Source organism: Pseudophryne corroboree, chromosome 2, assembly GCF_028390025.1.
Source record: "Pseudophryne corroboree isolate aPseCor3 chromosome 2, aPseCor3.hap2, whole genome shotgun sequence".
In the NCBI taxonomy this organism is placed as follows: Eukaryota; Metazoa; Chordata; class Amphibia; order Anura; family Myobatrachidae; genus Pseudophryne; species Pseudophryne corroboree.
Window position 1 is genome coordinate 641,768,343 of NC_086445.1, and position 17,545 is coordinate 641,785,887.

The following is a 17,545-nucleotide window of genomic DNA, read 5'->3' on the forward strand; positions in this document are numbered from 1 at the left end:
CTATCAGGCAAGGGATATTGTACCAGTTGGTCCTTTATCTGGTTAGAAAGACCTCTTCGGTACTGGTGTCTCAGGGCTGGGTCATTCCACTGGGTATCATGGGCCAACCTCCGAAACTCCGTACAGTAAACCTCAACTGGCCTTCGCCCTTGCTTAAGGATCGAAATCTGAGCCTCGGCTGAGGCCGTCTTGTCAGGGTCATCATACAACATGCCCAGTGCCGTAAAAAAAGCATCAACACTTTTAAGCGACGGACAGTCAGGCTGCAACCCATATGCCCAGACCTGTGGGTCTCCTTGTAGCAAGGAAATCACTATGCCCACCCGCTGAATCTCCGACCCAGAAGACTGAGGCCTAAGCCGGAAGTATAGCTTGCAGCTCTCCTTGAAACAAAAGAACTGCGAGCGATCTCCAGAAAAACGATCCGGGAGATTTACTTTCGGCTCCTTAACCCCTGCAGGTGCTGCTGCTGCGGGATCTCCGCCAGCAGCCGGGGAGGTGTGCATTTTAATGGACAAATCATTAAATTGTCGAGTCAGGACCTGCACCTGATCGACCACCTGTTGCAACGTATTTTGAGGGGTATGCTCCATATTCCCACAAAATTTCAACAGGAGTATTAGGCTGCTGAATATGTTATGCACACCAGTGCCTGCAGGAAAGTACTGGTGTCAGGACTGTTATGCACTCCAGTGCCTGCAGGAATGTACTGGTGTTTGAACTGTTATGCAAAGCAAATGGACTTACAGACAGACTGGGGAATATGACATAACGTACACAGAAGGTGATAGGGTAACAAAATACACACAAAGTGAACAGAGAAGCCCAGAGGCTAAGGAACTGGGTATCTCCCTTGTATTAGAACTGCTCAGATGGGAAAAGCAAGATGTTGTGTTTTAATACGTAGAGAACCCGAAATGCTGTTGCTAAGGGCAACAGCAAAACCCTAAAGGGTTACCAACGGGTGTGGCAGTAAACTCCTTGGTCAGAGATGGAATGATAGACACAAGGAGAGTCTCCACAATCCTAATTCTCACTTGCAGTGCACAGGTTCAGTTTACTGCCACTAAACTGACCCCTGACACCTAGCACAGTGAGACAGGATTAGACAGGCAAGTCTTAGAATACAGCCGCAGACTTGCTAAGTTCACAGAGTAGTAACAGAACCCCAGCAAGCTAAACGACTGACTCCAGTCTTACTGCTAGGTCTGGATTGGCAGAGTGTAATACCAAATCCCCAGGCCTATTTGCAGTAAGCAACAAACAAATACAAAGCTACACAGTACTGGCTAACTTTCAGAAACTGACTAACCAACAAAGATTCAGCAGCATCTGCTTACCCTGAGAAGAGGCCTTATAAAGCAGGTGCTGTCCACGCCCCACTCAGACCTCACAGACTGTGAGCACAAAAACCAGCACCGGATCCCCTGCCATGCACAGAGCCTATAACCACTGCACAGCAAAAGACCCGAACCGGAGTATCAGCTGCGCTAAGGTCACTCCGCTAGCACTTGTCTTCCGGTTGCCATGACGACGTGGCCGCACAGGGCAGGAGACCCTAACAATTGCATCCACTCTGCACAGACCACACATATCCTCACATGTCTTCTCATCCTTCCTCTCGACCCCAGTTCATCATTGCTGTGTGACCATATCATACAGCCCACCAAGAACCTTTGCAATTTGGTGGACAACTATGCAGTAGATAGCACCTATCCTTGGGTATCCATGCCTATTTCCCTATAGATTGTAAGCTTGCGAGCAGGGCCTTCCTACCTCTATGTCTGTTTGTTGTTAGCCAGTTTTGTTATATCATTGTTTTGTTATATCATTGTTATTTCCAATTGTAAAGCGCAATGGAATTTGCTGAGCTATATAAGAAACTGTTAATAAATAAATAATAAATTAATTAATTAAAGCAACAAGTGATATGTGTACAGATGGCCTATCGCACACCTTATATACCCACCAAGCCAACGCACGACACGTGACGTACTTCATGGGCTACGCACTGCCAACATCAAATGTAGGAGGTGGTGATAATAATGTGACTCAACCTTGTAGTATAGCTCATAAAATGCTCACCCCTACTACAGTATCTCTTTTCAGGGTGTGTTTAACATGGGTCAGACTTCATTATTGTATCTAGGGCCTGATTTACGAGTTGTACGTTATTGTTGCTCCAGACGAAATTTTTGTAGCTGTGGATGTGCAAAAATATGCAAATGTAACAGCCACCAGAACTTGATTGAGATGCCCACCGGAGCCATCGCAAGTGTCCGCAACTGCATGCACATAGGTAGAATCAGATACAGATCATGCAAACATGGACTCCCTGAGTGATTCTACTCATAGTTCACTCACAATGGCTATAAGACGCCATTTTATTTGTGTATGGGATCACAGTCGTAGCCTGAGACACGCCCTGAAATCGTATGCCTGTGTTTTTGCCATTACCCCCAGAAACCGCCCTTAAACGGTCCCTGACTGTCAATCAATTTGAAAAGAAATCCTCACTTCAAATGACATCGCTAAGGTAACTTGGCATGTGAGCAGTGCGACTGTGGAGTATGGGGGTCATTCTGACTCGTTCGCTCGCTGCTTTTTATCGCAGCCGAGCGATCTGGTACCCACTGCGCATGCGCTGGCACCGTAGTGCGCCGGCGCATGCCAGACGGACGAAGGCCGTAGCGGGGCTGCGATCGCCTCTGCCTGATTGACAGGCAGAGGCGGTCGCTGGGCGGGAGGGGGCGGAATGGCAGCATTTGGCCGCCGTTTCGTGGGCGCGGTCCGGCCAACGCAGGCATGGCCGGACCATGCGGGGAGTGGCCTGCAGCCGCTGCGTGATGTCATACGCAGCCGCTGCGGGCAGGGGAGCGACGAGTAGCTCTCGGCCAGCACGCTGGTCGGGAGCTACTCTTGAAGTGCAAAGGCATCGCCGCTGTGCGATGCCTTTGCACTTCTGCGGGGGTTACCCGGCACTGGCATGCGGGGCGGACTAGCCCTGTGCTGGGAGTCCCCCCCCGCATGTCAGTGTGAATGATCGTAGCTGTGCTAAATTTAGCAGAGCTACGATCATCTCGGAATGAGGGCCTATGTGCAGTCAATCGATAATCGCTCAACTGCATAAATATTGGCATAGCGTACAACTATGAATCAGGCCTATAGTCTTTTAGTTTAGATGTCCACTATTTGGAAGTGAAAAAGGATAAAACATCCCATCAACTGACTTTTTATAAAAAAGAACCAACCAAATAATGTACTTTTCAACTGTTCAGTTAAAATCAGGAGACATTCAGTTTTCTACTGTGGAAAACCTAAGAATATCAAGATCATCCCACATATGTGAGCTCACATGCTTACAGTATCAAACTATGGTCCACTAAGTTTAAAAAAAACCTGGCTAACCTTAAACGATCTATAGATTCTTTTCTTACAACCAATGTGTGCACTGTGTGAAATATCAATAATAATAATAATAATAATAATAATATGGATGAGTTAAGTTTCAGAATGAGATTGAAGAAACTTGGCCTACAAGCGAAGCACAGGAAGAAAGAATCTTAAGCTTGGAAAAAAAAACCTACAGTATGTAAACTGACGTTTTCTGGAGATCACCTGGGCATATCTTAACAACTCTGAAACATTGGGCGGTATCCAATTAGGGGGGTCACCCAGTTTATCGCTCGATGCCATTTTTCGCAGCGCAGCGAACAGGTTATTACTGCGCATGCGTATGCACCGCAATGCGCATGCGCGTCGTACGGGTACAAAGCAGATCGTTGCTGGGCGATGGATTTAACGAAGAATCCATTCGCACAGCCGGTCGCAAGGAGATTGACAGGAAGAGGGCGTTTATGGGTGTCAACTGACCGTTTTCATGGAGTGTTTGGAAAAACGCAGGCGTGTCCAAGCGTTTGCAGGGCGGGTGTCTCACGTCAATTTCGGAACCAAAAAGACTGAAGTGATCGCAAGGGCTGTGTAAGTCCAGAGCTACTCAGAAACTGCAAAAATGTTTTCGTCCCGCTCGGGTGCACAAGCGTTCACACACTTGCAAAGCTAAAACACACTCCCCTGTGGGCGCCAACTATGCGTTTGCACGGCTGCTAAAAGTAGCTAGCGAGCGATCAACTCGGAATGACCTCCCAAGCTGCGAAATCACGGCAATTTTTCACATGAATTTTTTTCGCATCTATCACATGAAGTTTGCCCCGAAAATGGCTTGTGTGCTCTCGTTTTTCATCATATCCTATTCCAAATGTGCGAAAACAGGACTTTGGCGGAAAAAAAATAATAATTGAAAAATCAGGGTGAAAATGGGGAAATCAGCCTGTACCTCAAAAAATGCTAAACTAACATAGAACAACAGTAAAGAAGTGTGTTATAGGTCATATTAAATATATTTGGGGAACTTAAATTGGGTCAAATGACTGTTAAATGTTTTTTTTTAACTGACAAAATATAATAAAAGCAAGTTTTTTCAGCAAAATAAGGGCCTAATTCAGACCTAATCGCAGTAGCAAAATTGTTCTCTAATGGGTAAAACCATGTGCACTGCAGAGTGGGGGGGGGGGGGGGGGGCAGATATTTGGGTGGGTTATTTTGTTTCTGTGCAGGGTAAATACTGGCTGTAAATGCCAACATTTTTACCTTTAAAATAGGATTTTTCTCGAATTTTCATCTGCTCAGAGTAGGTGGAGGGAAATTTGTGGAAAAAGTGTTGTGGGAAAAGGTTTTTCGGCTAATTGGTTAGGGTTTTTTTTGAGATTTGAAGTAAAAGTCATTTTTTTCAATCGAAAACGAGTTATCATGACTAATAGGATACACCCATTTGTGCTCCAGATGGATGAAACAAAGGTGTAGTGCAGACATGTCAAACTCACGGGCCACATGTGGCCCCTACCGCCTACTTTTGGAGCCAGCGGGCTGCACGCAGAGCCGGCCCCCAGCCTCTGTATCCCTGCTGAACAGTACTACAGTACCGACTTGACAGCGGCGCCACGCCGGTGCAAGGATGGCAGAAAGCTCTGCGAGGAGTGTGGGTGGAGCAGGAGGATCGGCCCCACCAATAGCATTAGGGCAGAGGTTGGGACTAGGGGGGAGCTTACAGACTCCCGCTTGTCACCACTCACTGAGCTCAGAGGTGCGGATACAAGCGATCCGACCCGCCCACTCCACGTTGCTCGAATCAGCATACCTCTTTAATAAAAAGTCATGCTGATTAGAGTGGGTGGGTCGGATTGCTTATATTCACGCCGCTCAGCTCAGTGAGTGGTGACAAGCGGTAGACCTCAAAGGATGGCCAGCCATCACAGACAATGATGGGGCGCAGCTACACCTGGTCTAATCGATCAGATAAGCAGCTCAATTCAAAAGACTTTGGGGAATCGAGGGTAAGGAGGGGGGGGGGGGGGTGATGGAGTATTTGGCAACACAGTGGCTGTGAGAGAACAGGGGGGGGTGACACTGGCTGGGAGAGAACACAGGGGGTGATTTTTAAAAAAGCATAAGTTCAAATCATTTCTCACAGGCAGGTCACAGAGAGTATCATCTGGATTATACTCATCACCACCAGTGCCATTGCCATGTGGTGTCCCACAAGGTTCTATACTATCCCCCATGCTTTTTGCAGTGTACATGCTCCCATTGGGCGAAATAATCAGGCGCCATGGCCTGGTCTACCACTGCTATGCAGATGATACACAACTGTACTTGTCCTTTGCTCCGGGCACTGATAACCCAACAGCAACCCTAAATGGCTGTCTAGCTGAACTACAGGAGTGGATGAGCGCCAGTTGGCTGCGACTGAACCCGGATAAAACAGAGGTCCTTATGATACGACCGCAACATCAAAGGACAAGACTGAAGCATAGCCAACCAACTGGACTTACACTCGGGGATTCAGAATTACAGACCAGTGATCGTGTGCGGAATCTTGGCGTTGTCCTGCATGGTGGCTTGATACTTAAACATCAGATATCAGCCACAATCAAATCCTCATTCTTTCACCTGAGGAACATAGCCAGAATCAAGCACTTAATTCCCTCAGATGATATGCCAAAAGTCATACATGCATTTGTATCATCTCGTTTAGACTACTGTAATGCCCTCTACCTTGGTCTACCAGCAAAAGAATTGCAGCGCTTACAGCTGGTGCAAAACACAGCTGCCAGGCTATTAACCAACCAGCCCCGTTCTAGCCACATAACACCCATCCTCTACTCCCTTCACTGGCTGCCTGTACGATGGCAAATCATCTTCAAGATTGGCTTACTGAGTTTCAAAGCATTACATGACCAAGGCCCAAGGTACCTGAAACAACTTCTGACCCCATACTGCCCCACTCGATTACTGCGAACTGTAGATGAAGGACTTTTAGCAGTACCTAGAATCTACCGTAATTCATCTGCGGGTCAAGCTTTTAGTCATGCGGCTCCGACTCTATGGAACTCACTTCCCCGCACAGTGCGAGAGGCCCCAACTATAGAATCCTTCAAAAGTAGACTCAAGACTTTTCTGTTTACTCAAGCATTTCCATAATGTCCCTTTTAGTATCTTCATGCTTCTGTATTTTATGAAAATGTACTTCATTATTTTCTGTACTATATTATGCTATGTATCTGTTAAGCGCCTTGAGTCCTATTGGAGAAAGAGCCCTATATAAATAAAATTATTATTATTAATTATTATTATTATAAGTTATATCCCAGAAGTGATTTATTGTAGCATCATGCATTAATGTTTGTATTGAGGGGAATTTAATTGCAAGTGATGCGCCGTGATGCCCGTCTGCATACATATAAGTTTTCCATCATACGTTGAAATTCCTCCCTTTTTTTGTTTTTGTGCTTGTGTATATATACTGTATATATATGCCATAATTTTACCCAAAGTGTTTGGCTTTGAAAGTGAAGTCAGATTTGCTGAACTTACACCTTAAGTAATTATTCCCTTTATGTCTCTGTGCTTTATTATTGTCTGGTATGTGTGAAGAACTTGCTCAACCACTCTATCTAGCAGAAGTTCCTAAAACTACCACTCCCTTGTGTGACAGATCCATATAGACCCAGCCAAAGCATAGAATACTCATTAATAGAGTGGTGTTAGTACATTTATGTGATCACTGTTATGTAATAAGTTATATAGGCGGTACCAGCTATTATTTTTTATTATTGTTTCTTTGTTCTTTTCTTAGCTGATTCATCAACTATCATTATACTTAAAATATGGGCAGTCTCCATCCTGTGTAGAATGTCATCATGGCATATAGGAATCGAGTCTAGGGTTATCCATTGACAGCTCTGCCATCAATGTTCAATAGTTTCTAACCATAGTTGGGAAACCAGCAGTGGTTCAGTGGTGAGAATTTGCAGACCACAGCTGCACTAGCCATTGATAATTCTCCATCAATGGCAAAAATATTTGTTAACCAACCATAATCCTGTATCACAAATTCTTTCCTCACACCCTTATTTTGTGACACAATTTCACTCATCACTTTTGTAGTTCCATCACCACTTCCTTTTAACCTTTCCCCCTCATTACTAGCAATACATTCTTCCACTCTCCCTCAATTCTGTAATAATACATCCCCCATAACCTGTGTAGTAACACATTCCCCCATCACCTCAGCTTTAATCCAACCCCATCACTTTTTTAGTAGCATGTCCTTGCTCATCTTTCTGCAGAAACACATCCCAATTACTCTGCAGTAACGCATACCCCATCACCTATGTATTTAGTAACAAATACCCCCTATCACTTCTATGGTAATACATTTCACCCTGCCCCATTTTTCAAGCTGCAACCCCTTCCTCTGCCCCCTAACCCCAGAGCAACTTATTTTCCTCTCTCCCTCATAACAGCACTTTCTCCTACCCTAGTGGGACTTTCCATTCATTTCCTCCTGATACTCAGCTCCTCAGTAGTACAGGGTCAGTCTGGCAGTCTGGCAGCGAATCAGAGTGAAGCTCGTTCCCTTTACGACTGACATCACTGACAAGCACTGACAGCAAATACAAGGTTTCATTGCAGGTGTGCTGGAATCTCTGTAGAGCTTCCCATGGCCCACAGTAGATGCCCTTTCCCAGTGGTGCAAGTAGAAATATTTTCTTAGTAATCCTGACTGCCGAAAAACGAGCGTGGGCACGTGTTGTGAGGGGGCGTAGTCACATGCTGCTAGTGGGTGTGGCTACATGATACTAGCGCCGTGGCCACACGACAGCGCCTTTTTTGGGGGGAATCTGGAGGCAAGGCTAAAAATATATATTAATGCTTCAAGTGTAATAGAAATATATAGTAATGCCCCCAATTTAATAACAATATATAACAATGCCTCCATTATAACAGGAAAATACAGCCACTGTCGCACTCCCAGTAACCCTGACACAGTGGGAGGAGCCGTCATGCTGCCAAGCACCATGGTCTTTTTGTTTTGTGGCACATTATAATTGTGGTAATGGCAAAGTGCGTGGCAGGTGGTACTGTGTACCCGCTGCCAAATTCTTAAGGGTACTGCGTACCCGAGCGTACCCACATACTCAAAGTGAACATAAACTATTGCGACAGTTTAATAACATTAATTAATAAAACATTTTCTACAGAAAATCATTTCAATATTTCCCAATATCTTCCCAGCAGTCACAGAAAGTGCTCTGTGATTGTTCTGGGCAGGGCACACATTTGGCAGTGCCTGGTCTTTCTTTTGAAAGTTTTTATATAACAGTTATAAGGTACCAAAAGCTGTTGTTCAGCAGTCAGGTTTCCAAGTCTCCAATACGGACGCCTTGCATTTTTTTAACTTCATGTCTCTTTTTTCCTCCTAACTCAATTTTATTTACATTTAATAAAAATATATATTTTTTAATAAGCAGCGAAAGTATCCATGTAGCATATCTATTTTAAGTGTTTAAAAATAATGAGAGAGAAATATAATTATATTAGCTGTGTGAAAAATATTTTGGAAGAATCATTTAAAAGCTGTATTCTTTTTTGTAGTTTCGACGATTCTATTGTAGTTTGATACACTACACTAATTATTTGCAGCCAGCACCCCCCTCTTTCATTTTTGCAGTAATTATATATACAGTAAATAGCTTACATTTGACATTTTGTGATAGGTTCCCGCTTGTGAGCATGCAATATGTGTTTTACTCTGTTAAATACTAGTTAGAATGTGCACTCTGTCAACAATTCTCTTTGCTTTCTTACTCCACTGCCCTGAATATATAGTTATAGAATATTTAACTACAGTCCTATTTTTTTTTAATCTCTCATTAATAGTTGGTTCAATGTACGAGACCACTGAAGATTCTTACAACATGAATCGCAACAGCATCGGCAATCATTATACTAAGTACCAGAATGGTAGCACATGGGGGTATCAGGTAAGTTCTTGATTAAAAGTATTACAGTCATTAAGGACTGAATAAGACCTCTACAAACAAATGTTATACATTAACCATTATTTTCATATGACGTGAATGAACACTACTCTGATAGGGTCTCATCAAATTATAGTGTAATCATTTGCCAGCTCTTCCTTCTCCGCTCTTCTTCTAAGCATTGATGCTCTCAATACAAATGCCTTTAATTGTAACGGTGTCCCTGCACTATGGGCTCAAACTTATCATCAGGCAGACAGACCAATTATCTGAAATTTCTGTACACTTGACTCTGTTCAATACAGATTGAAAAATTCTCCTTTTTAGCAGAATTTGCAATCTGTTCTTTCGCATACTGGGGGCTGCCCATCGCAGGGCAAGGCCGGCCAGCATGCTACCCGCAGCCCACTAACTGCGACCACACTTTAATTGCGATTGCACTGAAATTAGTGTGTGGTCGCAGAAACTAGGGAAGCTCCCTGCAAAGGCAGGAGTCCCACCGCCATTTTTTCAATCAGAAACGCTGCCGACACTCCCTCGTTTCCTCTGCCCCCCCCCAACGGTCAACGAACACCCCCTGCCTACCCGGCCCTGTCAATCAGGCAGAGGTGTTCACAGTTAATGCGACCCAGGCACAGGATGAGACCTGCACGTTCTCAGAAATGGCATTTACATGTTTTTGCAATGTGACCTGAATAAGGCTCTCTGTCCATTAATGTTAATTGGTTTGTCTGGCTGATAACTGCATAGTGTAGGTTCACCTTTCTAGATAAATCTAAACTTTTTCTGCAAAGGGTAAGTAGGGTACTGTTTGTGGTCACAGTGGACAAATTAGCGATTTCATTGGCATTTTATACAGATGTGTCCTCATACATCTTGCCTTAATATGCCATTTAGCAGAAGATACCTGGCATGAGTCAGCTGAAAATGCATCATATTCGCATCATTATATGAAAAGGACGCACATACAGATTCTGCTGATTAGGCGAGATGCATCATCACTTGGAGAGTGATAAAATGGAGAGAGAGAAAATACCAGCCTATCAGCTCCTAACTGCCATCTCACGGGCTGTGTTTGAAAAAATAGCAGTTAGGAGCTGACTTTATCTCTCTCCATTTCATCACTCTCCAAGCGATGATGCATCTTGCCCTATATGCGGCATGCCTATATAACTGCACACAAAATGCTACATTAGTGTTTTCTAGTTAAAACCTCTTATTTACATATGGATGCCCCTGATGTTGGGCCGAAATAGCAAGTAGGAATGCGAGATGACAGACTGTAAATAATAGTACAAATGGCAATTTTGTATGAACTCTTTATCAAAAAATATTGATTTTAATCCCAGCTGTAAAACAAAATTAAAGTTACTGCATACTCCTATGTTTATGTAAAATTGTCTTCCAAAACATTGTATCTATCTATCTATCTATCTATCTATCTATCTATCTATCTATCTATCTATCTATCTATCTATCTATCTGTGATGTGCGGTGGGGTGGGGCAGGTGAGGCAGAGCCTTTCCTGTCATACTAACATTTGTGCCAGAGTTCTTACTGTATAAAGTATATGAAGAATACAAAGAATTTGTTTGAAATATCTTCTTTGTATATTTCTAATCATTTTTATAGCCAAAACTCTGGAGTAAAAAGTCTATGGCAGGTGAGGCAGTGCCTCCCCTGCTTATCTTCTCCGCACATCTCTGATCAAAACTCACCAAATTTCCAGGAGTTTATACTGCTGTACCTGTGTATAATGCCCACATGAACCATTTGGCTCATATATTGCATGTAAATCTGGCTCTGGTACTAACCAGTGCCTCCTGAGAAATTTACTTCACCGCACCTCCCTGCTATCTTTCTATGTATCTATCTATCTATCTATCTATCTATCTATCTATCTATCTATCTATCTGTCTGTCTGTCTGTCTGTCTGTCTGTCTGTCTGTCTGTCTGTCTGTCTGTCTGTCTGTCAATTAACTTCCGTTCTGTAAAAAAGGAAGTTGCATCATACTTTTTATTTGCTTACACAGGTTATGTAAGCATCTTACAAATCATATGTTATTGCAGGAATAATATACATAACAAGACAGAATATTAATATAGTGCCTCACTTAGAGTGGTTCCCAGTCTGTAACACCAAAACTGCTAGTCTCGTGTATTTGCTCACAGAAGACGCACTGGTAAATGATACAAACTTGTTGATTCATTCTCCTGAGGGGAAATCACTAGCACATGCACTGTTGGTGTGCTTTGAGGGCAGGGTTGAGCACCACACCACTTGTTCAACAGGTTTCCACAAGTCAGAAAGAAGGCTAACCTCTTAAGGAACACAAGAATCTATTTATGTGAAGCATGTACTAGAGCTGTCAGTTATACAACTCTCATAAAACTCTTGACTACAGATAGTAACTAAAAGTAAGCATATTTTGGCATATTATGGATAAATATATACAGTAGGTGGTAGGGAAAACAAATGTAAATGCCAATATAAAGATAGTGGGTTGTTGGGCCTCAGTGTGTGACCAGTGTGGCTTGTATGCATGTGCAAAGAGTCTATCACTGTCTGGAATTTTGCTGGAGGGATACACCATCATTCTTCCACAAAATATTTACTCTGTCGACACTTGGTTGATGGTGAAGAAAAATGATACATCTGGCATCATTAAAGATTCTCTATAAATATTTGATTGTTTGCGGATAATGTCCTCAACAAACTATTGTGTGGCCATTGGAATCCTGGTAGACGTCCCTCAGAAAACAGATATTTAAAACTTAGCAGTGGCTTTTCCTTCTAAGGGAATGGATTAATCTAGACCATGACAGAAAGAAGCACACCAAAACTTTATGAATCATCCAGAACCTTTCAAAGTTGGAAAGAATCACTCAAGGCTCTAAAGTACTTTAGGTTGCTGCCAGACATGCATTTGTCCATTTGTCAAGAACATTGTGATGGATGATTCTTCTGACTAAATAACATTCCTACGTAGAAATGCACCATTGAACTTTCGAATGTGCTGTGTCAGGTTTGGCGGGCAGCTTATGCACTGCAACCCAACAATGGTACACTGGTCTGTGGAATTATCATAAAACTTTTTTTTTATGAAAGTGGCTGCTGTTGCAACATATTGAAATTTGCAATTGAGTGATCTGCTCAGCTTCTTTCCCTTGTACTCTGAACTAATGCATGGATAACGCAACCCAGGAAGATGCCGTTTTCTGATTATATTGTTCTATTGAGTTACTACTGTACATATTTGACACCATCTTCGATATTATTGCTTATGAAACTTTAGTGTATTGAGTTTCTTGGTCATGAAACTTCCTGCAAAACACATCCCAACGATCCTCTGCCCTCTTATCAAAGTCACTGAAGTTTCTTCTTACAGCCATGTTATCCCTATATAGGCAGCCTGGGTAGTCCAGTGCCTATATACAGCATACATGATGATTCTTGGACTTATATGCTTAACTCCCTGCTAGATGTAAGCTACGCAGTGTGCCCCAGATGGCTGCCTCGGGTGGGTCTTTCTGGGGCAAGATGAACAATACGTGTGGATCTATTAATTCAGTACGTCTCATATTACACCAGTGGCGTAAGTTTGTCCTAGTTGCCCGGAGGCAAGAAAAATATTGGTGTCCCCCCCTATATATCATCCGTGAGCCAATAAGATGGCGTTATGAGATCCGAGTAAAACAAAACTCGCTCATCTCTAATTCTAGCTATATGAAGCTACTACAAAACCCATTGCAACTAGGTAGATCTTTGTAGGGGTCCAACCACAAACTACATAGATCTGCTCAGTCACTCACAATGCTGATTATTTCTCTGACAATTAATTTGCAAGTGTCATACCCAGGATTAGAACCCACAACCTATTACACTGGAAGCATGCACCTTACTGATGGAGATATCTGCTCTTGCATAGGAAATATGAGAATTCTAACTAATTGTCAGAGAAATAACTTCATATAGTTAGAATTCTCATGTTTCCTTTATAGGAGCAAATAGCTTCATCAGTAAGGTGTCTGCTTCCAGTGTATCTATAATAAAGAGGGTGTGATTTTTAAGGTGCAGTGACCAGTGGGGAAGTCGGCTACGGAAGAGATACTGGCTACTGTCAATTAACTTAATCAATTATGGTCACTGAACACACGGAACAGGAGGAGAGGTGCCCCCCTTCAAAGCAGGAGCCCGGCGGCAGCTGACTCCATTGCCTCCCAGAGTTCTGCCTCTGTATTACACACATTTCAGTCACCCGTATATGTATTAGTTCCTTGTATGGCTTATCTCACACACATTGTTACCTTTGTTGTGCAGGCCATTCCATGAAAGTGAGTAAAAATGTGCTATATGTCACTCTGTAACAAAATTTGCAGCTGTGTATCTTTTGAGGTTTCAACATACGTTGACAAGTTAAATTAATTATACAGATGGAGTTGCGCTCATCTGAGGCGTGCACTCCCGGCGTGACTAGGCGATCCGTCCGCCTTGTCACGCCGGGAGTGCACAGAGACTCTCCCATTCTGAGCGTCTCTGTCCGGGCGCACGAATAGAGACGCTCTCCATTCAAGTGAATGGGACATGTCTGCGTCGCAGGCGCGTGCTCCGGGCTGGCCGGAAACGCTCTCGGCGATAAGCCTAGTCACAGACGGAGCCACGACTAGCGTGGCTCCATCTGTAGCTCTTTCTCATACTGTAGGTTATCATAAAAATAAAAATAACACAGACTCTTAGTAGAAGATTCTGTTACAAAACAGTGGTGGTTTTTTTTTTTACATTTTGTGATATTGTAACGGATATAACGTAGAATATTCTTTTCTACTTAAAAAAATAGGCACTTTGATAAGTTAATTTTTAACAAAAAAATTGATAAGTTAAAGCTTATATAAATGTCCTATACATGACAGTGGAATGACAGTGTGCCCAAGATGGCTGCCTCTTCTGGTACATCTGTGGGTGGGATGAAAAATACATGAATCTGATGGAAGGGCTCTTCTTGTAGCCATTGTATGCTGTAACTTCCCCATTTTGTGTAATCTTTTAGGGTTTGCCTATTCCACCCAGGGTATCCTATGTAGCACTCCCATCTGTGCTATGTTTTTGATACCTGTAGAGCGACTTTAAGTCCTGCTGGAAAAACACGCTATATAAAAATTATTATTAATAACTAACACATGAACCACACCTGTGTGGGAGCTCCTGCTTGGTGATACTCATTATGCACAGGTGTTTCCATGTTTTATCCACTGCCTCTACCTATGTAATGTATTTTCATAATTGTCACTAATTGTCAACAGTTGCATGTTTTTTAAACAAGAATTGAAGTAGATATAGTATTATTATCCTTTATTTATATGGAGCCACAAGGGCGAATCACAGAGTACATAAACAAATAAGCAAAACAAGAAACCAGTGACTTACAGTTCAAGACAATATAGGACAAGTACAGGGTATATATAAACATAGCTGCATCAGCAGCGGCACTGAAATAAGTATCAGGTTGTCAGAAAACCAATGGATTTGGTGCCTTCAAAGGGAGTGTGGAGTGGAAGATAGTTTAAGTAAGAGAAGGATAGTTTAAGTAAGAGAAGGAAAAGCACATGTAGGAAGAGGGCCCTGCTCGTGAGAGCTTACATTCTAAAGGGGAGGGGCAAATAGACAGGTGTGACACAGATTGGGAAGACAGTGAGTTGGGACAGAGGGCTTAGGTTGAGAGTTTGCTGGGTTTGGTGAAGATGTGGGTCTTAAGAGCTTGAGGGTTTTAAGTTTTGTAGAGAGGTGAAGAGTCTGAAGGGGAGAGGTAGAGAATTCCAGAGAAAGGGAGCAGCACGTGCAAAATCTTGGAGGTATGAGCAGGAGGAGGTAATCAGTAGACAGGGGAGGCAATGTGCATTAGCGGAGAAAAGAGGATGGGCGGGAGTGTAAAGGGAGATAAGGTCAGTTATGTAAATGGAGAAGGAGGGCTTTGTAAGTGAGTGTGAGAAGCTTGAATTGGATTTTGAAGGGGAAGGGGAGCCAACGAATGGCTTGTAAGAGAGTGGAGGTTGACGTAGTATGTTTGGTGAGGAAGATGAGCCAGACAGCAGCATTGAGGATAGATTAGAGTGGAGAGAGCCATTTGTCAGGGATACCAGATAGTAAGAGATTACAGAAGTCCCGTCTGGAGATGACCAGTGTGTGGATAAGGGTCTTAGTGGCATCCTGGGTGAGAGAGGTTCTGATCCTGGAAATATTTTTGAGATTAAAATGGTTTTGTGAGAGGTACTGAATGTGTGTGAGAGGGAGGAGTCAAGAATTACTCCAAGACAGCACACTTGGGTGCTAGAGGAGATAGCAGTTCCATCCATAGATAATGAAATTGTGGGAGGTAAGGTTGTGCAGGAGAGTGGGAAGATGATTAGCTCAGTCTTAGGCATGTTAAGTTTAAGAAAGTGTTGGTACATCCAAGAAGAGATAGCACAGAGAAAGTTGGAGATACTAGTGAAGAGAGAGGCGGAGTATCATCAGCATGGAGATGATATTGTAAGTCAGAAGAGCTAATGAGCTCACCTAAAGAGGAAACATAGAGACAGAAAAGTAGAGGACCAAGAACAGAACCTTGGAGGACACCTACAGTTAGTGGAAGTAGGGGGAGGTGGAGTCATGAGATGAGGCAGAGAATGAACAGTCGGATATGTAGGAGGATAGCTATGAGAGGGCAGTATCACACAGACCAAGGGAGTGAAGGATTTGCAGAAGCGAGGGTGGTTCACAGCGCCAAAAGCAGCAGATAGTCAAGGAAATAAGCAGAGAGCAGTGGCCCTTGGGTTTAGCAGAAAGGAGGTCATTGCAGACTTTCATGAGGGCAGTTTCAGTGGAGTGGAGAGGATGGAAGCCAGACTGGAATGTGTCAAACAGTGTGTGGGAGGAAAGAAAGGTAGTAAGGAGGTTGTTGACAAAATGCTTGAGGATTTTGGAGGCAAAAGGGAGAAGAGAGATGGGTCGATAGTTGGAGGGAGTGTGTGGATCAAGGGTAGGCTTTTTAAAAATAGGGGAGATGAAAGCATGCTTGAAGGCAGAGGGGAGAGTGCCTGATGAGATTGAGAAGATTGAGGAGGTGGGCAAGATGGGAACAGGTAGAAGGAGAGAGGAAGTGTAGGAGGCAGAAGGGGATAGAGTCAAGTGGATTGGAGAAGCTGGGGGGTGATGGATGAGGGCCATGACTCCCTCACCAGAGGGAGAAAGATGTCAGAGTTGGTTAGAGGGGTGGTAAGGGAAAGGAGGTGGCTGATGATCTAGTGCAGGGGTGGGGAACCTTTTCTCTGACGTCCTAAGTGGATGCTGGGACTCCGTAAGGACCATGGGGAATAGCGGCTCCGCAGGAGACTGGGCACAACTAAAGAAAGCTTTAGGACTACCTGGTGTGCACTGGCTCCTCCCACTATGACCCTCCTCCAGACCTCAGTTAGATTCTTGTGCCAGGCTGAGCTGGATGCACACTAGGGGCTCTCCTGAGCTCCTAGAAAGAAAGTATATTTAGGTTTTTTATTTTACAGTGAGATCTGCTGGCAACAGACTCACTGCAGCGAGGGACTAAGGGGAGAAGAAGCGAACCTACCTAACAGGTGGTAGTTTGGGCTTCTTAGGCTACTGGACACCATTAGCTCCAGAGGGATCGACCGCAGGACCCGACCTTGGTGTTCGTTCCCGGAGCCGCGCCGCCGGCCCCCTTACAGAGCCAGAAGCAAGAAGTGTTCCGGAAAATCGGCGGCAGAAGACTTCTGTCTTCAACAAGGTAGCGCACAGCACTGCAGCTGTGCGCCATTGCTCCTCATGCACACCTCACACTCCGGTCACTGATGGGTGCAGGGCGCTGGGGGGGGGGCGCCCTGAGGGCAATATAAGACACCTTGACTGGCAAATCATCACAATATATAGTCCCAGGGCTATATATGTGATATATTATCCCTGCCAGAATCCATAAAAAAGCGGGAGAAAAGTCAGCCGAAAAAGGGGCGGGGCTATCTCCCTCAGCACACTGGCGCCATTTTTTCTTCACAGTGCAGCTGGAAGACAGCTCCCCAGGCTCTCCCCTGTAGTTTTCAGGCTCAAAGGGTTAAAAAGAGAGGGGGGGCACAAAATTTAGGCGCAACATATGTATACAAGCAGCTATTGGGGG

General features: G+C 43.9%; 1 protein-coding gene across 1 annotated transcript in view; it reads left to right on the forward strand.

Moving 5' to 3' along the window:
• PKP1 (plakophilin 1) overlaps positions 1-17,545 on the forward strand; it is a 114,262-nt gene that overhangs the window by 22,310 nt on the left and 74,407 nt on the right. Inside the window, exon 2 of the mRNA XM_063954965.1 lies at positions 9,283-9,386. Within this exon, the coding sequence (XP_063811035.1) occupies positions 9,283-9,386 (104 nt within the window). The remainder of the gene's footprint in view (positions 1-9,282; positions 9,387-17,545) is intronic.